Source organism: Fulmarus glacialis, unplaced genomic scaffold (genome assembly GCF_000690835.1).
Source record: "Fulmarus glacialis isolate BGI_N327 unplaced genomic scaffold, ASM69083v1 scaffold35790, whole genome shotgun sequence".
In the NCBI taxonomy this organism is placed as follows: domain Eukaryota; kingdom Metazoa; phylum Chordata; class Aves; order Procellariiformes; family Procellariidae; genus Fulmarus; species Fulmarus glacialis.
In genome coordinates this window covers 3,376-26,803 of record NW_009186551.1, presented here as the reverse complement: position 1 = coordinate 26,803, position 23,428 = coordinate 3,376, and the positions used below count along the sequence as shown (strand labels likewise).

The 23,428-nt window shown below is 39.2% G+C and overlaps 1 protein-coding gene across 2 annotated transcripts; it reads right to left on the bottom strand.

The window, feature by feature from the left end:
• Positions 1-9,213: 9,213 nt before the first annotated feature.
• Positions 9,214-22,047, bottom strand: FAM198B (family with sequence similarity 198, member B). Of its 2 annotated transcripts, XM_009588162.1 has the most exons (5): positions 21,461-22,014; positions 21,051-21,418; positions 13,940-14,154; positions 9,873-10,099; positions 9,214-9,570 (listed from the first exon to the last, which is right to left on the bottom strand). In XM_009588162.1, the coding sequence occupies exons 1-5, from the start codon at positions 22,012-22,014 to the stop codon at positions 9,363-9,365; spliced, it is 1,572 nt and encodes a 523-aa protein (XP_009586457.1). In that variant the 3' UTR covers positions 9,214-9,362. The 2 variants fall into 2 exon arrangements, with proteins under 2 accessions (XP_009586457.1, XP_009586448.1); XM_009588153.1 differs by having other exon boundaries at positions 21,051-22,047.
• Positions 22,048-23,428: the final 1,381 nt, after the last annotated feature.

Genomic DNA, 23,428 nt, shown 5'->3' with positions numbered 1-23,428 from the left:
GAAAGCTCGAGGATACTTACACTGGGTGGTAAAGCTGACAGCAGAAAATCAAAGAAATCTTAGCACTAAGGCAACAGTGTAACAAAAAATATGCGTCAGCTCTCCATGGCCATGTAGATTATCACTCAGATAAGACTGTGATAGAGGGTTAGAATTCTTTCCCAGTATGGTGTTGACACTGCATAAGCTTTAATCTGTTGTTCTTTGCCTTTTGGATCTCTTGCTTCAGATCACAAACGCTAACAAGTTGACAAAAGCTGTGTTTGCACATTATAGCTACTTGCAAACTAGCATTTCAAGTTCAAGTTTAGACATAGGAGCACACAAAACAAAATGAAGTGGAAAGCTGTGATCTTAACGGGGATTTAATCTCTTTTGTTCTTTGACCTTTTGTGGCTCTCAGAATACATCAACGCTTCTGTCGCATGAGTTGCCTTATTGGCTTAGTTCATGCCGATACAGCCAAGCAAGCATTCAAGTGGGACTAGAAGTGTAGGTTTTGATGGTATTTTGCACTATTTCTGGCAGCAAGTACTATAAGTGCTACACAATGGGGTATAAATCCTGTGAATCAGCCCAGGCCCCAGCTGCAATCCCAAGCGCAGTGACTCCTGCAGCCGGACAGAAAGAGCCTCATACCTCAGTCAGAAACCAACTGCTCAGGTAGCCGGCAGTGCACTGAGTCTGGGGGAACTGCCAAGTCTGCTGAGCATTTTCTCTGCGGAAGGCCAGAAGAAGGCAGAGCAGCACTTGAACAGAACTATAACATCTCATAACATAACTTTTTCATGTCTGATTATTAAGAAAACAACACACTGCATCTTCAGTGTATATAATTGCATTTTTTATCAGAGGCATTTTTTATTTCCCCTTCCCTTTTATGTTACAAAGCCTGCTCAGCTAACAGCCCAATAATGGAAGTCTCCTAATTAAAAGTGCAACGGGAACTGAATGACTACATAAGGAACCCGCAGCAGAAGGAATGAGCTAGCTGAGGCCCTCCACAACGGTGATCAGTCAAGATGGAGCCAGCAGTAATTTGTGGATTACCTATGTGATAAAAGGTCTCACATTCTCTTCAAAAAAGAAAAAAAACCACAGGCTTCTGGGATTTCTTATCACAATCTATCTCTCACCTGTGCCCTCCTCACAAAACTTTAGCCAGATGCACTCTAATAATGACACACATGAAATAAATTACGAGATTCTCTCCAGGCATTTATGTATCCAAGCTGCAACTGCAATTCTGGATAGTAGCAGTGATATCCGCTATAACAGGAATATTATATGGAAAAAAAAGACCTGGTAAGAAAAAAAGACGTTACTTTTGTATTTGAAATCTGAGAGACGATTGGTACCAATGCTTCACATCGTTGGAGATCACCAAAAGAAAAACAAATGGGTCTTTATCAGCTGCAAAAGAAACTTGCATCTTGTAGCCATCAGGTGCAAAATAAAAGCTGCAGATGTAGTGTGGGAGTTTTTCATTTAAGTGGTTCAGCCCCAGAGGAAGGAAAGGTTAAGCCTATTACATGGAAAGAATCAGCAAGATTTAGGAGTATTCTGGGTATTCAAACCTGGAGAGCTGTCTAAGTTCAGTAACGTTCATGTTATAGGCCAGTGACAGCTATGATGGTAGAATTGTCCATGTAATCATGAAAAGAAGTAGCAGAATGAGTGAATGGGGAGTTTTGGGAGAGATCTGTTACAGCCGTGTGGGCCTGAGCATCCTATCTAAGATAAAATGCCTCAGATGCTTTCCTCACACAGTGAGATTTTTAAAGCTAGATCTTGTCATATTTAACAGGACAAACCATTTTATCTTCCTTCAGCATGATGCTGAAGGCATCTCTAAGCTCTAGCTTCTGTTTGGGTTATAAGGCAGCTCTAGCTTCTGTTTGGGTATCACCAGTTTCCCATGTTTACTGCAACTACGCCACAGCTGCCTTCAGAGTATGCTTCAGTCACTTTTCATTTAAAATTTTTGACTGCATATTTCTTTTTCAGGAGACCTGAGGTAGGAAAAAACGAGGTGATGAGAAAAGACCTGTCTTAGGTATATGATATATCCACATATATCTGAAAATTAAGACGTACGACCCGCTGTTGTTTAAGAATTCCCAGAGGAAAGCAGCTCGCTGGACTGCCAGCTTTTACCATCTGTCAGACATAGTTCTCACACTTCATAAGGCTGGCTTTCACACTGGTGCTATTTTCCTTAACAGTTAATAAATTCCATCCAAATCTCAAAGTGCTTCACATAGCTAGCTGAAGAATACCTCCGATAAGGCGTGCTTGTGCAGCTTAACAGACCTCCATGGAATGCCATGCTAGCTTTTCCACTGAAGGAAATACAGATAATGTTCCTGAACAGTGAATGCTGAAACCAAATGACTAAATAAGAAGTAAATGTACTGCAGAAGGCTAAAAAGGAAACAAACACTGGAACTGAACTAATTTTTAGAGAAAGTCAGCCACCTATTTCAAGATCTGATTCAGTTAAATAATGGCATTGGTATATTCAGTGCCAAATACAGACAAAACAATGCATCACAGTGGGGAAAAAAAAATGTTTCTGCATTTTGTGTGCATTTCATCCTTTCCAAAAGAACAAAATCCATGGAACTGCCGTTGGGAAACCATCCTCAGGCATTAGAAGGTCGCCATCTGCTTGCTTTCTTTTCTTTCATTGAAGACAAAGCAGATTCACAACACCCAAGCATCTCCATCCTTGCAAATGAAGATAATTTTATATGTTCTTATAAATAGGGACAAGACCTGAACAGCTTACAACTTTGCAGCTGGTTGAATAGCTTTCAAATATAAGAATGCATGGAATTCCCTTCTGGGTCACACCAGTGGGCCACCTAGCCCAGTAGTACATTTTAGATTGTGGCAATGTGAGGCGAGCACATGAGCCTGGGGCAATATCTGTGGCCCCTTTCCCCTATATTCCCCAGCATCCAGAATTGTTGTATTAGGAATGTTAGAGGATGAAAGCTTGCCTAATTCTTATGAAGTCCATATATAAAACTGCTGTCCTTGAATTTGTCTAATCCCTTTGAACCTCCTGATACTATCAGTTTCCACAGTCCCTCATGGCAGCAAGTTCCAGAAGCTCAATACCTGCTCCGTGAAGAACTTTCTTTTATCTGCTTAAAAGAGATACTAGTTTCACTGAGTGCTCCACACCTCTGGTATTGCAGGATTTGCTGAATAACACTTTCTACATTCACCTCAGCCATCATCTTCATGATGTCGTAAGCCTAAATTACCAGCCCCTTCAGCTTTCTCACCTTCAAACTGAAGAAATCTCTCCTTAGAAGGTAGCTGTTTCAGCACCTTGATCGCTTCAGTTGCTCTTCTCTATACTGACTCTAACTTCAGCTCATACTTCTTGAGATGTGGAGACCAGGCTGCACACACAGTCCAAGATTTAAAACCTCTCCAAGGTTTTAAATAGTGACAAAGTAAAGCCCTTACATTAATCCATACTGAAGCCCATCTGCCAGGTTTGACCTACTCAGTTTCATGAGATTCTTCTAGAGTTTTTCACTATTAGTCTGTCATATGAATGTGCAAAAAATCTTAGTATCATTTGCATCCTTGGAAATTTCACTATTCACTGCCTTCTCTATGTCAGTGATGAAGATGATAAATAAAATCAGTCCCAGCACTGATCATTGGAGGACCCCATTGCTTGACTCTCTTCCATTCTGAGAAGCTCTACCTTTGCTTGCCATCTTTTAATCAGATTTCAATCCACAAATAAAGCATTCTTCATATACCATGGAAAATTATTTTTTAATAATGTCATTTTGAAATACAGTTCATGTATTTCATGACAGACTAAAAGAAGATAGTGCTGCACTGCTTATTTTATTTTTCATCTCAAATGTTTGTATTTGGCTAGGCAAGGATTTCCCACAGAAATACAGGTGAAACAGGCTGATAGTCTTCAAGGAAAATTTGTAGATCCTGCTTGGAGCCCACAGATATTTGTTTAGAGAACTTGCATGCCAAGTTCTATACCCGTGCTGTATCTCAGGCAACTGTCCTTCTTATTTTGTCACTCTCCTTAGGTCTCTTTTTGACCTTAGGGTTCAGTTCTCCAACCTCTGAGAATATGCATTAACCTAACTGGCTTTAACTGATTCATCTGGAAGTGGGATAATCCAGTGGAATTGTAATGAATTTACACTGAATTTAGCCTGAAGTATTCAGTAATGTGCAAAAATAAATAATGTTTTTAATAAAACAAATCAAATTACTTTGTGTGGGAAAGAGAATGTTTAAAAATATTTCAACATCTTTGTGTTTCCCATTAGTCTCTCTTGGATCGTGGAAAAAATGTAAACTTCAGAGACCAGAAGTTCTTAGGCTACTTTAACTCTCTGTGAGTCTCTATCCCACGTAGAGTTCAGTGTCTTTCTCCTATCGCTGTACTTGCTCACGGTCTATTAGAAAGTTTACCAGTCATTGACCAATATTTCTGGCTCATGAATGGGCACGTCCTTTTCTGCTCGATGTTTGTGTAAGTAGGCATTGTCAGAATGGGTAAAGGCGGCAGTAAATACTAATGCTGCAGTAACCAGAAGCTCCACAGCTACAGTGGATCAGCTTTGTAAGAAAGAGTTACAAGTGTCATGAGTAAACAGCTAGAAAATATTTCCACAGGAAGAACTTCATAATCTGGTTTGGATTGTTTCTCTGAAGAAGCAGTTTGAAGGCCACAGTTCTTTCTAAACAGTATCTAATGATCCACATATTACATTAATATGCATTACAGTTTTGTTATTGCAACTTAGAGATCTGAACTAAAAATCTGATGAAGACATCATTTTATTTTGTATATTCCTGGACATTACATGACAACAGCAGCAGAGATTCAAACAATTCATAATGCTTTTACTGTTATTAATAAAAGGACAAATAAATTTACTTTTTAAATGCACAAATTCCAAAAGAAAATGGAAATTCAATATCTAATATAAAACTCAATAAAAACATCTGATTTGATATCACACTGTTGTCTGGCAGTTTAGCTCAGATACAAACATATTGCTGTTTTTCTCTACAACTGTAAGTAGAAAACTTTTAAGATTATATGAATTTGTTGCAAGAGGAGAATTAATCCTTTGAGAACAAAAGTTTCATCCACAATAATGTTTTGTTTAAACTTCAACTTGTGTATACTCAAAATTGGACTTATACTCACAAATACAATTCTACATGTAAACAGCAAATTAGATAAACAACTCAGTCTTTATTAGCCCAACTGACCATTTTATAGAAACAAACCAAGGTATATATAGATATACATGTATGTTTGTGTTCGCATACACACACATGCATGAAAGTGTTCCCAGAATTGGCACTGGAAGCTTGTCCCTTAATGTACCCTAAATCTGCATTTGCTCTTTTGAAACCATGGAATTTATCTTTCTTTAGTATAGTGCGTTATAGAATACACATACAAAAAAAGAATGAAACTGCTCTCACAGCGCTCCACAAAAGTTTTCATGTCCTCAGCTTCTGAAATATTTAAGATTATTAACTTGCTGGCAGGCTCCCAAGGAATTTTAAGGCATCTGTGCCTGTGCTACTTATTTTAAGCTCTGTCTTCCAATGTTATGAAATAAGCAAACTCTCTTGACTTTCTTAGTAATTCCATTTCATGTGGTTCTGGCTTTCAGGCAGATTCAAGAATGACATAATCGTCTTTTCCCACCCACAGGTTTTGGACTGTTGTCGTCGGTTACACCCTTCCTAGTAATGTGCAACATGAGTCTTTGTCTGATCCTATATGCCCATATATGGAAGACAGCCCAGCAAAGATGACTAAAACACAGTTTCTTGGCTTTCTGTCGATCACCACCATAGGTAGAGTAAGGCTTCCTTGGGTTTTTTCCTATCGGTTAGTTTTACTTAGGCTACAGTGCAGGAATATCAGTCCAACGTCATGCTGTTTTAAAAGGAAGTGGACTGATTTCCCAATAAACTTTACTCCTATTACTGAAGGGAGAGCAGATATCTTAAATGTAAGGGAGAGCAGATATCTTGAATGTAGTAGCAGTGAATAAACAAGCTCTGCAAAGTGCTTCTTTCGTATTTTTTGCTGGAGCACTCAACAAACACAGAATTCTTCACTTTTGTAAAAAAACCTAGAACTTGGCTAGTATGTACTCATAAGCACTATCACAATCATACTTTGTATTATTAACAATACTGGATTCAAGTACCAAGCTCTACAGCAACAGGATAAACATTATGGAGAAAAGGCACTTTCCGGAGTTTGTTATCAACATTAGAGAATTCGAAGCAATTTACAGTCCAGTCTCACTGCACAGTCTCACAAAGCCTCTCTTGACTTCCCTGAAGACTATGAGAGTGTTTGTATGCATAAGAAATATGGCATGTTAACACAGGATAGAAAGCAAGGCCTCCAGCTACGCATAGTGCAATGCTAAGGCACCGTTGTAAGGTGAAAGCAGGATGCAGAACGCCTTGTCCTAGACCCAAATTCAGAGTTTCAGAGAAAGAAGTATTCCTTCGCCCTTGGAAAGTGTAATGTGTGCAGTAATGGTACAGCTCTGGACTCACTGGTCCCTGCAGCAGTTCTGAGAAGACAGTGCCTTTATGTGCCTGTCTGGTCCATACTGGACAGCACAGGGAGATACACCTATCCTTCCCCTTGTATTTTCTCCGCAAGTTTAAACACAGTTTCGCCCTGCAGATTAGCTCTAATGACAACTTGATCTGTACGCCTCTGCCACCAAAAATATCTAGTAAAAAACACCATTCATTTCCTAAGGACATTCTTTTGCAGGATTTGTCTACAGAAGATCTGCTCTTTACAGTTATGCTTTTCACGCTTGGTCAAATTTTTAAGTACTGCACAGCATCATGGCTACTTGGACCTCTTAAGCTCAGGACTACTGAGAGGCATTGCTCCAGGTCAGCTTCAGGGCAATTACTCACTAGTTGGCAATTACATTGCTGCTTTAAGAGCTGGCAGTGAACTGCCAGGCAAATAAAAGAGCACGTATCGTGCTCACGGAAACACTAGCGTCCATGTCCAGAAGAACAGGAGAAGGCGGCATCGAGTTATCACCATAAAAATAAATGACCTAACCTGAAAAGATAAAAAATCCTGACTTCTGATTTCTTTCTCTTCTTGGACAATGAGTCGATTCTGGAAAAAACAACAACTGGGCAATGTGAGGCAATGACTTGGCATCAGGATGTGCAGTCTAAAGATAGAAGAGGAGAATCTAGAAGACAGAGTTCTCATGGGACTTTTTTTCATGATGTGGTACACTCTTGTATCTCGACTTTGGCCCTCTTCTAAGTTCAGTGCAGCTGAGAGTCGTGCCTTTCTCTCACTCCCAGCAGTGTGTGATAATCCATTTGAACAGGTATCTAGCAGGAAGAAAACTGTGAGATAGACTAGAAAATGAGACAAATTGATTGTGACGGTCACCAAAGAGTGAAATTTACTGCAACAGGAATTCCATGTGAAATGGATCCAGAGGATTAGTTCTTTCTCTAGGCTCTGTTCACAGTGCAAGCTACAGTAATATTTTTGTTTCTGTGATAGAAATTACCTGGCTAGTAAGTTACAACATTTTAAGAAAAGGATAATATGAAAATCTTATAAAATTCTACTTTGGTGCTATTAAAAAGCCCAAGGCACTCTAAAACGTGTCCTCTCAAGGCAATAGTTAAGTTCTAGGAAGTTTTTACAAATTTATCTGCCCTTTGCTGACAGAATAAAATAAAAGATTATTTAGATGGCCAAGCTCTTAAAATTTTACTAAGTATCTTTAACTCTGCCTATAACGAGATCTATTTCTTCTAGTAAAGCAATTATTGTTAATAGCTGTTCTGATACTAAAAAAGAAAATCTGCAGTGGAATTGTAGTTATTTAAAACATTAAATTCACCCATCCAGTTAACATCGACATGAAACATTTTAGTTTCTCATTAATACCATTACATAACACTTCCAAAAATATTTTAAAATCTTACACACCCTATATTTTTTTACTATATATAAAGACAAGAGTAACTATGAAAGTTCAACTTCTGCCGTTATCTCATGGCAAGAAGATAAGAGATATTTCTCTAGAAAGACGATAAAAGTCTTTCTAAACAGATAGGAAGAAGGTGTATGTCATGATAGACTATATCAGTTATTTTATTTCTGGAGCAGAAGAAGGTTAAGAATCCAAAGTGCTTATCCAACCTTCTCTAACAACCTTACCTGTGGGAATACTTGGGGCGAGTCATCAGCTAAAATTACCACCCCACAGTGGTCAATCTTAATGGAAAACTAGAGCCTGAATTGCTGACTAGAGCTGAGCATGTAGCACAAACATTTTCTGTGCTGAGTTTAACAACACTCACGTCCTTAGTAGGTCTGCTTTTTGATAATATTCTAAAAAAATATTGTCAAGAATGTTGCAAAAACAAAACGTGTACACTTATTTAGCAGCATATTCACACAAACCTAAAGCTGAACTTCTTTTTTAAAAATAGTGGTAATAAAGGACGATTCTGTGAGTAACACCCAGTTAATCAGTAGACAGAAAATATCAGATCATCCACCCACATATCAAAACAACCTGTACTGAAAATAGTACATTGTAACAAGTGACTCATGATGAACTGTACTCCATACTGCCCAGGTAAAAACTGTATTTGTCAAATTATTATTGTTAAAGCCATGTTCTCCTCACTCTTTTTAAATTTCCCCCATGTCCGGTGCAAACACCCCTGCATTTAAAAGAGCTGAATTTAGTCCTCAGATTTCAAAAGATCAAAATAAAATAAACCAAAATAAGCCTTTGGAAATGTTGGCATTTTAGTATTCATAATCAAAAAGACAAGTTCCTGTACTAGATATGTTTCAGCAGGTAGATGCAATGACAATTTTCATCAATGTACTAAGTGCTTACAAATCTCTGTTCCCACTTAAATTTGCAATAAAACTTTTACTGACTTGAATGAGGGAAGTAAGAGTAATCCAGCCTAATATACTGAAAATCCTCTTGCTAATTTTCAAACAGTTTAACAGAAGGAGTGTTCATGGTACCTACATATTACTACATTATTTATTGTACTATTTGGGTATTTTTCATTCCATTTCACTGGTGACAGAAGAGACCGCACTGTGTTGAGCTGCAGCTGCAGTTAAATGTTGCTTTTAAACCATGTAAGATTTCTTGTTTAAAAATAAACTCGAAAGTTTGGAAAAAATAAAAATTAAATAAGCCTATGAATTAAATCAATTTTACTGTCAGTTTTTGCCTCATACAAATTTTTTTAAAGACTATCTCTCAGATAGAAACAAGAGTGCTTCATTCATTCATGGGCAATACTTTGGCTCCATGTGCATTTATATAAGTAAGAAGAATTTTGGACCTCCTTTCTATTACATCAATAAGCTTTTCAATTCCTTTTCTGCCTCCTTGGCTCTCCCAGTATATTTTGTCAAGGAACAAAGACTGTAGCAACTTCTCACGTAAACGCTGGCTCCTCAGCACGGAAACTGCAGATTCAGGGAATCTGGAAAAGGACAAAGAAATTCATCAGCTTTGCCATCACTCTGAATTGCAGTATTTATGTTGTGGTTTAGCAATCAATTCTATGAATATAGACTGTGGCTCAGCAAAGGAAGTCCATGCATGGCTAACCATATGCATGTTAATTGTATCTTTTACAGCAGTGGGATTACTCATACATTTTTAGACACATCCTGTAAATGTCTGGGGCCAATGATATCTATTCCAGTAACTTAGTGTCTCATGCTCAAACTGGGAAGAAATTATCAATCTTTTTACAAAATTAATAACTTACTTAAAACTTACTCATTGATTCCCTGCAGTATTTTGAAGTCAAGATTGTCCTCGTTTCTGTCAAAGAAACCCTTATTGTTTATAAAGGCCAAGTGCCTTTGGTCATGCCTTCTCTGAACAATGTGTGTGAGGTCAACAGCATCCTGATCGCTACATTTCAGCTTCAGTCCTTGCTGCACGCAGGTATCCTCCTTGAGAGGTTTGAATCCACAGCAGTTTCTGTCTAGTCGATTATAGATCTAAAACAAAGTACAGCAGAGTGCCAAGCGAACACAATATCAAAGTATTTGGTGCAAAGTGTCACTGTAAGACATCACTCACTAACACAGCTGACAGGAAAGCAACTCAGGACAAGTATAGTTAAAGTTAGCAGTTGAAATGGCGTTGAAGACCTGGTCCCCATACTTCACGTCCTGTTAGAAGCAATTTCCCAGACTGTGTATTTTATACATTTTATAGCCATGATTTGTTATGTCAGTAGAAATTATTTGAAAATAATGGAACAATACCACTGTGTAACTGGAATAACAAGATGGTGAATACAATTCCATTTTTTTCAGAAGGCTGTAAGTTTTTTACATTTTCTCTGCTGGAGAACAATAGAAACAGCACAGCCTGATACACAGAGGGTCTCCATTTTGTGGGACCTATTAGACTAATAGAATGCAAAATAATTGAAAAGATCACTAAGGGGCACAGCAAGCCATCAGAAGCTACAAAATGCAACAAGAGTGCATTTATAATCACAGAGCAGCCTCCCTGAGTTGCACTGTGGTATATACTTTAATGACATGATGGTCTAGGCTATTTTTTCCCATGCAAACCCTCGCTTATTCATCACACAGCACTTAGCTGGAAGGAATACATCTGGTCTAACTTTAGTGGTGTAAATGTTAAGTGACTTAAGTCATTTATGTTCCCTTTCATAAACAATGACAAGAATGAGACACCTCCAGAGCAAAGGATGCCATTTTAGGATAACCATCTAACACAGGAAGGATAAATCACTCCTTGAAAGTGCTTCTACCCCCTTTGACTAGATGAGAGTAAATACACAACATTGCCAGGGCCCTGAGTGCACAAATAGGCCTTAATTGCCATAAGCAGCGACACCTGGGACCTCCACACTCACCCCCTCTGCCCGTGGGCCCAGGAGCCCCATTTAAGCTCAGGCCTGGCACCTCAGCCCTCCTCTGAGCCCTTCTGGGGTGGAGCAGGGTGGTGTGTGTGTATCTGCTGCTTGTCCTGCTACCTAATGCTCCTGGATTGCTGCTTGGGGTTCCTGCTCATTGGCCTTGGAGCTGGCTTGCTGCCTTGTCTGTGCCAGATGCTCACTGGGCTATCAATGGGACCCACGGCTTTCACCATCCTTCCTGTTGGGCTGCCTCTCCTGCTGCTGGCCCTGCCTGTCACGGGGTTGCTCTTGGCTCCAGCTCATCTCCCCAGGGAACAGCCTGCTCCTGCTGACAGATGCTTACAGAGAGGAAGTCTGCTTTGCTGCATCTAAGGCTTAATGAGTAGCTTATCACAGGTAAATTATTTTTTCTGTCCTTGTTTGTTTTATGCTGCTAACCCTTCAAACTGCTCTAAGCACAAAAGCATTAATGTTCACATAAGCCTTCTAAAATTAAAATTTTATTTTTGTGACACCCCAGTGAAATGAACTGCTAGGACTCTTCTCCTGATGTAGAACTATGTTGCATGTTGAAAAGGCCTCCTACTTTTGTTCATCAAATGAAAGTCTGAGAGTTGTTTTGTTTTTTCTTAAGTAGGTAGTACTGCTGCCATCAGTCTTGGTGGCAGCGTTTGTTTTCAGCTCTGAAAATCCTGAGGAAAGGAATAGATTTCTCTTCTTTCTCTTTTCATGAGCAGCATTCAGCATCTGCAGGCAATAGAGCCCCTCTTGCAGCGTTCTAGCTCATGGGATCTCTCATTCAACTCATCCAAAGGCTTTGCCAAAAAATGAAGCAGAGGCCTTCCAGACAGACTCCTTCGATACAGCGCTAATTCACCTGCACTGCACTTCATTACATGCATTAAATAGACGAGGAGATCATGTTCTTACAGACAGCCTCTTCATAATATCTTGCATCATTCAGTGTTACGACAGAATGATGGGACAGTCTGGAATTGCTGCTGCAACCTTAATAGTTTAGCATTGGGTTTTGTCATGTATTTATGTACATGAGAGGTCCAAACCCCCAAAATTGAAGAAGCCATTTTACATTTAATGTCCTTATTTTACTTGAGTTCTTGCAGAAGCCAAGTGAAGGTCAACTATAAGCATTTTTCAGCCTGCTTCTATGTTTTATAGCATTTGAAACCAGAGATTAGGAACATCTATTCTATTCTAACAACAGGCACCAAACCCATTCTTCTGAGGCAAGTATGTTTAATGGAGAATATTTTTCATTATTCTTTATTTCTGAACGACTCATGAAGCACAGTTGTTGTTTTTTTTAAACTCAGAACCCCTTCTTGGCATATTTTGTTTTAGAGGCTTCATGTTCTACTGCTGATAAACTTTAAAGTTTAGTCTAAGAGCACCCAGATAAAATTTTAATCTTTAAGAACCGTAAGACCAACTTTCACTCACTTTCTGGTATGCACATTCTTGTCTGGTAGACAACTGGAGGTATAAATCACTCTGATACCAGCTACTCTTATGAGAGTAATTTGTTTCTTTATTTCATGTACAGTTCAATCCTGTTGGTACAGTTCAATCCTGTTGTATCTTATTTTAACTGACCTCTCCTTCTGGATAATAGGAGTTCTATTATGAAGTTTAAAAACTTGACTTAGAAGACCTTAAAATTAGAAATCAACACAGAACTCATGAGAATTTTTAAACTGTTCAACAAGAAGACAATGGCATGGAAACATATTAACTCTATGACATATTCTGTACTATTCCTATAGGGGCATTACTATGTTTAGCATCAGAATAATCCACATATGGCTTTATACCAGTTTCTATGAATTACTTGCTCACAGTGGGACTAAAGATGGAGTCATTAGACAAGTAGCAATCTATTTTTAAAGAAGAATTGAATGCTCTGTTTAACATAACAAGTCTACAAAAATGTAACCCCCAAAAAATTGGAAATATCCATTCATCCTGGAACAGGACTGAGGAGGACAGGGATAGGCTATGTGTAAGTCAAGTCATGATTTTTATATTTCAAGAAATGTAACTCTATAAAAAGCTGAATTATATGAACAACCAAACACAGTGCATAAAACCAGTGCTTGCTGCAGTTTTAAACACAAATAGTGTTACATCAACCAGTAAGTGCTGCAGGATGCTCAGTCACCCGGACCTGTCTGGCAGGCAAGAACAATTGGAAGTAGTGCAATCTCAGGAAGCCATAAAATTAGCTTCCAGCCAGGTGGTTCAGTTCAGCCCTTACTAATACAGGGAGTGTATTAATATTTGACTGCATAATTGCTGTAACTGTAGCCACACATTATGATACCACTGGGCAGAGTCCTAGTTTGGTGTTATTTGGAGAGCTAATGATTATGTGCAATACCTAATTAAAGAACAGCAGCCATATCATTCATCAGTTGCTGCTCTATTCTTTCTTCACTAAGTCACTGGCTAGGTTTTTAAAAAGAAGGAAAATTAGCCACTACAAGTGTTACCTTGATCCAGATTTCAGCTGACCGAAACCACTTAAATCATCCCTGGGGGCGGGGGAGGTGCAGGAAGGACCACACAGTAAAAAACAGTGATTTACAGTTGTAAACATAGTCAAGAACTATGTTTGGAGAAACAAGGTGTCAAGGAGAAACAGTATGCCTGCCTCAAGGTGAAGTAAATCAAGATGTCTCAAGACAAAAGCCTTTGCTTCCTCTTTTAGAAAATGAGTCAGTTAAGTTCCTGATCTCTTTCCCCGATTATAAGTTGCATTTTGGATATTTTAATCATAAGAAACAACCAGAAACACGTTCAAACTGTGCAAATACATCTCTTTCCCATTTAAAAAAAGGAAATAAACTAAAATGACTTTTCTAGGAGTCCCATGTGTGCTCACATGACTGCTGAGGCAGAAAGTTGCATTCAGTAAATGTTTTACCTGCAGAAGAAAATCAAAGAGTGCCATCTTGGACCACTCATGATGATGGATTTCAGTACACCCCCACTCAGCTTTGGGAACTTTACCATTCTGCCAGCATTTCTGCTTCAATAGCTGCTGATATTGCCCCCAGGTTAATCTCACTGAAGAATGGGTACTATTATCTGTTGGGCTCAGTGAGGAATCCCAGAGAATAACAGGACAGGCTTGACTGTCTGAAAAAGGAAAAACAGATCATCAGTATAGTGCAATACTGTCAGACTTACTTGACCATTCTTTAGACATTGCCTAAGCATCAATAATTACCATTTTACAGATGTGGCAGGATAAATGGCCAGGGACTAATAACTTGACATCCTTTGGTTAATGTGGTCTTATTTCACATCTAAAACCAGCCACTGCAAGAATGGAAGAAGCATAGACGTTATAAACGCCTTCAGTGTACAGAAGGCTTTCTCTGTTTGAAGCAAGAGATTAATGTATAAAATCGTATACTAAACCAGACTATTAAAAAGTTTATAGGTAGATTAAGAGCCTACAATGCCACTGTGAATTAACGATGTAATTTTCCTCTGATTGAGTGAACTGATAATGATTTACAAGAGCTGAAAACTTATGTCAAAGTATTTTTTTCTGCATAACGGGCATAGAAATACTACAAATCCTATACTCAAAGCGGATTTATTTTGTTATCTTTAGTATTTTAGGCCTATAATGTATGATTTCACAGCTCTGAAATGATATATGAGAATACTAGAGAGTGTGAGCTTAGCATGAATAAACACATTGACAAGCATTTATTTTTTACCCAGATATAACATGAGATCTGTTTTGTATAGCAGCTATTTTGGCCAAATTCTTTAATTCTTCTGTGTGAAGAATATTCTGCTCTTCCCTGAAACTAAGTCAAAGGCCTTAGCTTTGGTGAGTACAAGTGTTCATGGTTCTTAGTGGGAAGAACCTCAGCAAAGAATTTAAAATGAGCTTTCCCGGTATAAGAACTGATAAATATATTTCACCCAATATCAAGTAGCAGGCATATCTGTCTCAGGAAAGTGGAATCTCCTTTTCATTGCTGATGCAATGCTGCTTCTGCCTTAAACTGTCAAGGAGCCAGGACTCACTGTGGCTTGTACACTCTTTAAAACAAAGAAATCCTTTATATTTTTGGGGTATAGACAGAAGACCAAAATAGGATGTCTTGGCACAGAGAGGAGGAACCATTTAACTGCAAAGCTGCTATTTGCTAAATAGCAAGTGTTGGAACATGTGTAAAGTTTTAAAATTTATTTATATTCATCTTGAAGATCAATGAACCTGAAGTCCACACTGTTGCACAATTTATCACATAGTTAAACACAGCCTAAACTGTCTCTTTGTCTTCCACATGCCCGTGGAGCCAGAGATGCATCTGAAAAGAAGCTTTCAGAAACTCGCATGAAGGCAATGAGATTCACGGCACCTTCTCCAGAGGCAACCCAGAGAATAGTACTTAGAAAACAGGTATCAGTGCCAATAGCAAGGTAAAAGCTGCTAATGTGAATGCTCCATCTGTAAGCAGCAAGAACTGTTAAAAACAGATCTCCATACAGCTGAATCAAAAAGCAACTTATTCAAAGGATGCTGACTGATCTAAAACAACAGGTAAGAAGTTATCTTTGCCCATACTTAGCAGCGAATCATATGAAAAGAGCCATCTTGTATTCACCGACAGAGCATGATAGGTCCCCACGCAATCAAGCCCAAGAGAAAACCAAATTCCTCTCCAAAACTAGAATGTACTTGATCTTCTCTCTGCCAGGGCTTGCACATACAAGCCGACCCAACATGCAGGTCCACCACCTCTTTAACTTCCTTCTCAATTGCCCAATGTTTCCTTAGGAACACAGAATGTGTCCTTCCATTAGGAACATCAATCTCTCTTTCACTAGGATCAGTACTACCTTTATCAGCACCGTGCTCCACACTTCTCTCTGCTGAAAAAAGCGCTGAGCACTCCGGAAAATCAGTCTTCTCTACTGAGGTGCCTGAATAAGTACTTAGGAATTTAATTTGGGAAATCTTAGCCATTCCCCCATCTCTCTCCCTCTGGCTCCACCACCTACATTGTCGATGACTTTAGCCAAGCCAGGTCAACTATTGCCTAAGCTTCTTTTCCAAGCTAGCTGGAGAAAGTCTATATAAGCATTGGGAATTTTCACAAAAAAAGGACAGCTTTCTTCAGGACCAAGACTGATCTGTTGTTTTTGTATCTCCAATAACAGCTTATGTAACTGCTAATGAATTCTTCCACAAACCAAATACATAAATGGTCTTCTAACAAAACAAACATCTCCTGTCTACCCAAAAAGGGACATGATAAACAATAGTAATATAAATACTTGAAAAATATTAATAATATCTTGCCAGTTTCCATTAAGATACAAAAACACTTCCAAAAGACCAAGGCTAAATACAGGAAATGTTTGCATTTCAGAGGAAATGGGAGCAGAAAAGATGAGCCAAAATAAAATCTTTCAACTCTGTAACATAAATTGAATTACAGGAAGATGAAACAGCAGCTTCAGTAAGGAGCAATGACTCAAATTTTTTACACTTGCAGGAAAAACATGAAGATGCTGAATTAAAGCAGATAAGGGGTCTGATTCATAGCTGCATGAATTGGCATGACCCCACTGAAATCAGCAGAGCTCTTCTGATTCAAACCTCACGAGGATGGGGCTGAAGTTAACTGAACAGTGAAAAGTAAGGCCTGGCTAAGAATCAGAGCTTCCAGTTTGATACAGCCAAAACTGAGGACATTGAGCACACTTCAGAACACGTCCAGTGTGTTCTGCATGCACTTCTTTCCTAATCAGCTTTATATATTAACACAAAGGGTTACGGCTTTTCTGTTGCTGCAGCTGCATTGCACTGAACCTTGCCTAAAGCTGACTGTCTTAATTTTCTTTTCCTCTGCCATTTTAGATTGATATATCTACTTGACTATCTAAAGATGATCTGCAAAATTGTATGGGAAAGATTTTTTTAAAACTCATGTCAGAACCAGCTTCTTAGTAATTCATATAGATTTTTAAACAAAATTTCTAAAAATTTCTTGGGCCCTTAGGAGCTACTGGCTCAGGATATCCTAAGCTGAATAAGCTAACAGGTGAATCCTCTTGCAAATGTTACTCTTCCATCTTGTGCTCTAACTTGTATCTACAGCAATTTTTCTAACTTCCTTGAAAGAAAATATTTTCAAACATGCCCATGGGAGCATCACTAAAAAGAGCAAATTTTTCACGAGGTACTTAAAAACCTTTTCTCAAACTCCTCATTGTTCACTGTAAAGCAGTAGAGCTTAACACTGCCACATTTGAAAGAAACAGTTTAGTTGCCCATGTATTAGCAGGAGAGGGTAATTTAGTGTGGAAAGATGAGAAGGACTGTCATACAGAGCATTACTTGAATTTGAGAGTTTAAGATTAAGTTCTGAGGGAAAATATAAGGGACAGAAGCAGAAAGCAGACAGAAGTTAGGCCATTTTTGTTTCTTCCCTCTGCACCTTATTTGCAATGTTTCTGTCCTGCTCTCATATGAATGTCAGAATTAAGGAATGCATGAAATGTGCATCAGTTTCTCTCTAGACTATGGGCTGCATTATTGCTTATACATGAACTTCTCTACTCAACAAAATATTAGAAATATGACCTCTGGTACCCTTCTGAGAGGTACAATACTATGGTGCAAGTTGTTTGGGTTGATAGACAGAAAACAGGACAGATAAATTGAAGCCTTTTAGAGCATTCTGAATGCATAAGGCAGCATTAGGTTTTTCTTATTCTTTGCCCTGACGTTAGTGATTCATAATATCTTTTCCTGCTTTTGCATAACTTTTGGTGGGATGGCAGGGACAGGCTGATAGTGCAGGGTATAACACAGAAAAACCTACGGCTCCATTTATCATCATGTAGAGGCCAGTAGAGCAAAATGACAAGTACAACTAGTGGAGCTATCTATCACATGTCACTCATCTATTTGCACTAAACCAACCATGAAAGGTGTTATTCAAAGGAAGAGTTTCTTGCATGTTTTTAGGAAAAGTGGTTCTGGGCAAATATTAGGCTCAATCTTTAGCTAAGAAAATCCCAACTGAATTGAGTACACCTGTGCTTATTCTTCTCAGCACAGGATAAAACATTTAGCCAAACTTATGATACCAGAAAACCAGGGGGCAAGAGGGGTGGTTGGCAGCATGCAGTAGCTCAGGCCCTCAGCCAGTGGCGCAACAAAACTGCATAGCAATAGCTGCCATTTTTGTACCAAAAGCTGAGCAAAGAGCTCAGCCTTGTTGCTATGATCCAAGGAGTCAGAGTCCTATTCCTACAGCTGCCAGCTGCAACACAGGAGCAAGCCTGCTCCAGCCCATGTTGCTCCAATGGTAGCTCAAGCCCTAGCAAACACCGGCATCGTCCTACCCTGCAAATGCTGTTGCTGAGCTAGAGGCTATAGGTGCAGTCACTTTACTTGGCTTCTGTGCAAATTAATGAAGGTAGGGCTGTGACACCAAGCAAGGTCACTTATGTCTCTCGTGTTCCTCAGGATGATTAAATAATGAAGATTCTCAGTCATGTGGTATTAATGTGACCATCCCAAAACTCAGACACACAAGGGTCAGCTTCCATGTTCTCCACAATAGACTCACGCCATGTAGGTGGCAATGGGAGTAATGAACGAGTGCTTGCATGTGCCCAGAATCATACTCTTTTAGTCTGTAACACTGAACTCAAAAGGGCTTTGCCCACCTGTACCCCCCAGGCTTTTTACATTCAGCCAATTCATTGCAAAAATATGAGGGGAAGAGTTATCATACCCGATTTTTCCATCCATGATGGAAAAATAAGATAAACAATAAAAAAGATTCACTGTTAACACTTAAAAGGCTTTACAAATAACTAGGGAAGGTAAGGGCAGCAGACAGAGGACTTGCATACAGTATTTTTCTAGACTTTAAAAAAAAAAATCCATGGGGGATTTGTGGGAATAGGGGAAACAGAAACTGTACAGGGATTTACTAAGCAGTTCTTTGAAACTGCTTTTGACAACATGAATGACGGTTTTGAAAAGCCCATTTTTTAAGATTTTAATGCTACATCAAACATGTCTTGTTACATCAGATCACAACTGAGGCAAGCTAAAGGGATGTGTTGTAGAGAGAGATATGTCAGCCCAGAAATTGTGTACATTTATACATACACGCACAGTCTCTAATCCTGCATTGCTTTCTTTCCCATACGAATAACCATGATTCACGCAAGCTGCCCTGTAAAAAACTTTACAGTGCCTACCCAATCTTAACTTAAATGCATATGGGTTATAGAAATGAGCTCACTAATTGTTCATATTTTTTTGAAGAATATATTTTTGCTCATTTTCTCAATACAGATGTTTTCCAGATTATGCCAAACAAAGCATGTAAATAGTAATGAGCTCAAGCAGATATTAGGCATCTGAGCTCCAGCATATTTCCAGGCTAAGGAAATGGAGAGAGACAAGGTACAGTAACTGTTCCAAATGCTCTGTTCACCCTTTAGCTGGAAAAAATGAAGTGGGACCAAAATAATGTTATTTCTCTTCTCATCACCTAGCAACACTCTTCTTGCTATAGGAACATAGCCAGCTATGAGGAAAAGAAAATTAAAGAGGGCAGAATGACACACTCTGTCCCAGACAGTCTAAAACATACTGTAAGGTGACAGACGCTGAGCAACACAATGCACAATTAGCCTAATAGCAGTTTTCAGAGGCTTGCAGTCTGTCATCTCTGCAGCCACACTGTGCAGAGCTCCTCCAACCGAACTACCTTAATGCCTTATGGCAGCTCTACAGCAATAAATCTTATTCCTAAAAATAAACTAGGCATAATGTATCTTCCATGCTCTGCAAGTATGAATAACATTCAGAAGCCTCCAAACTGTTGTTCCTAGAGATTCATTCACATTGTTGTACAGGCTACCAAAAGGAAGGTTTACAAAGAGATCACTGGCTCCTCTGCCTGCTGTCAGACTTCAGACTAAAGTCATTCTTGCATTACTTTTTTTTTTTAAGAAACACAAACTGATATAAAAATATTTTGTATAAGCTAATTTCAGCAGTGAGAAAGGAACAGCAAAAACATAGCTAGCCACTTTAGCAATGATTCATTAAAATGCAATGTAGTCCTTTTGGATTGTGATTTGTGACTGTACGAAAATAGCAGTTAGACATTTCACAAGATAGCAATGTTAGAAGTAGACTTACTTCTAACGCACATTACATGTCTGAAATCTATCTTTAATTTCACTAAAGCATAAAAATCAAATTTTTAACTGAAAACTTTATACCAATCATGTAACAGGCATATTGAGATATTTACTGTGTATATTTATTTGTCAGCATAATATATAGATGTGTGTAATGAACCTCAAAATGTACAGCAGGATTCACTGAAATGTAGTTTTTTTTTTTTTAATTACTGGGGAGAGGGAAGCACTCTTTAAATTTTTTCAGTTCCCAGAGGTATTAGTACCGTGAAAGTAGCACCAAACTTCTGCAGGAGTTTCCCAGTTCCCCTATCTCTGAGTAGGTTATCTGACTAAATACAACCCCCCTTTCCTACCATCTGTTTGAGAGGTGAATTTTTGTGCTCGCTTTCAACAACATTTTATTAAAGCCAAATCTAAAAGATGAGAAAACTTTAAAAAATCAGAAATACCCATCGAATCACAGGGTATTCTGGGATTTCTTTCACCAGTTTCACTTCAGGCAGTCTGTACAATGTCATGCAATCTATGGATGACTCCCTCTTTTTTTTTTTTCCTCATCCCAGGCTCTTGTGGAAGAGAAATTGTTACTGCCCTCAGCAGCTCAATGGTATTTGATCTAAACTTTGGGGTACTGCGTCCTTTGGACAGGATAATTGCGCTGCAGAAATTACACACAGATACTAGCTTTACTTCTGCCGTGATGATGGGGTTAGTTCTTAGGCTTGCAGGAGTTAAAGGTGGCTGCCACCCTATGGTTAATATGGGAGGGAGGAAGGAAACCTCAGAGCCCCACCTGCAAGCTGAAAGCCATAGGAATGTGTTACCTTGGAAGAACTCCGATCTCCTGCTTACAGAAGGTAAGCTCCTGTTCAGCCCCAAGATCCTATCCAAATGAAAGGCAAATACCTCGCTCATGTCGAGGGGTCTTTTGATGATGCCACAGTGCCCCTGGTTACAAGCAGTTCCTGTGCTGCTGGGACCCCTCGCAAATACTACCAGGACTGCTTTGTGAGAAGGTAGTTCTTGGATGTTCTCTATCCGAGAATCTGCCAGCATGCGCATGTTGAGGATGTCTTCTTTACTCAGCCAAGAGGGAGAGCTCTCGCTGTAAATCCTGATATTGCTTTCCTCAGGCTGGGGCTGTGCCTTTATAGCTCCAGAAATCCTCCCAGGTCTCCGGTGAGCCCTCTCCCTGATTGCCATTCCTTTATGTCTGTGTTCATCCAGTTGGTGCTTTCTTGCCTCCAGAGCTATTGCTGCTCCCATCGCGCCCGTAGCACGCGCGGCCCTCTCCGCCTGTTGGGCAAAGGCCTCCTCCCGGCCTATAAAAGCAGCTTTTGGAAAGTGCTGCCCGTAGGACAAAGCGGTGGCATGTTTCTTCCTGCGCTTTGGCTTCACCGTGCCTCTGATATTGGCAGGCTTGCTGCGCTTGGACCGCAGGGTGATATAAACTACATTGGGTGGCAGCAAGGTCCCATTGCTACCAAGCTGGGGTTCCTGGAAATTGGGTGGTGACAGGGTGCCATCCAGTGGGATGCCCAGAAAAGGAGTTTGGGCTGCATCTTGGAGACTTCTGGAACTGACCTTTTGGTGTCCTCCTTTGTGCTGGGGTAAAACATGACCCACTTGACTGACGAGGAATCCCAGGTAGATCACACACGCAGTGCCCGCTAGCAGGTTCCTCCTTGTCCTTGGGCGCCTGCAAGTCCAGAGCCTCAGCACCCGTGGGGGGCATAGGCAGCAAATAAACAAGTTTTTGATTTTACTTGGCTGATCAAAGGTGGTCATTTCTCTAGTGAATCTACATGATAAAAACAGCATAAAGTCTTCCGTATGTTCCAGCCAGGATGATGATGATGCATGATTTCCCTTCCGCAATTTCTATTTCTCCTTTTCCAAATAGCTTCCAGCATGGGTGATGGACAGAGGCTACTGATATGCCTGGGAATGTGTTTAGCACTAAGGATGCTGACACCCCACCTTCTCAAGCTGTTAAATTCTTATCAGCCACCACAGGGGAAGTGATTGGCTTCAGAGAATGAATGGAGCCAGCTACGTAAGCAAAGTTTACTGATTTGTAGTCTAAAATACCTGAAGTATCTCCTTCGCAAACTGCAAAAAGAAGAGTAGTAGCATTTCATTTCATTACTCTCATACAGCATCTGTGGCTCTATATTTTTAAGAGACAGAAGTTCTAGATGAGACAGTATGCATCTAGAAATTTGTCAGGTTACATCTTTCACATTCTCATTACAGTATAAATTAAACACCAAAATCATGAAATACAGGCTCAAGTTGCAATCTCAGCTAGCTGTATTCCAGCATTAGAAGAAAAGCTTGTCAAATCCAGATCATTATCTTTTTCTTACGAGACAAAGTCTTACTGAACCTCATGTTATGGAAGTGCTGTAAATTATACCATATTAAGCATCAGTAACTGTAGCAGTTAAATATGCACATATTCACTAGTAGACAAATATATCAGCAGTGCCAAATTTCCCTAGTTGAATATGAATACAGTTCACATTCATAAACACATGTTAAAGGTGAAAGAGGGTTAATTCTCTTTACTCTTGTGAAGCCATAAATAGGATCTAGCTATAGTTTTTCAAATAAAATGAGTGGCTTATATACCCTTTCAAAGAAACAAAGATAGAATAAGTGCATGTTGTATATATATTGCTATAAAAATATAAAATCACTTACCTATTCAGCTTGACACATCCTTTGTTCTGGTAAACTCCTTAGAGTAATAAAAGTAACTTAGTAAAAGCTGACGTTCTCAAAGTATTCTAGCACATATTTCAGTTTTAAGTATGGCTCACATTTAGGTATTTCACTGCAAGCTAAATACTGTTCGGAAGCTAACTGTACTGAGAGGTGGTTTGCATATGAACTGCTATAAACTTACATGAACCTCATGTTATTAAAAAAAAAAAAAAACACCACAAAAAAACCCCAAAACCAGCAACTTCTATTTTAAATTCTGTAATGAAAAGTCCTGTGAAGTATGTGCCTTCCAAAAGTGCATTCCATCCATTTCTAACTCCTGAGGGCCCTCTAGTGCACTGCATGCAAATGTACTGAAGAAATTCCCATTTTCCATGTTTGGGGTTTTTTTAAATTTAAAATACTGCCCCCTAAATTTTAGAACTTTTGGGAATCATATGTTCTGATGAGGAATGAAAAACAGATAGTGGCT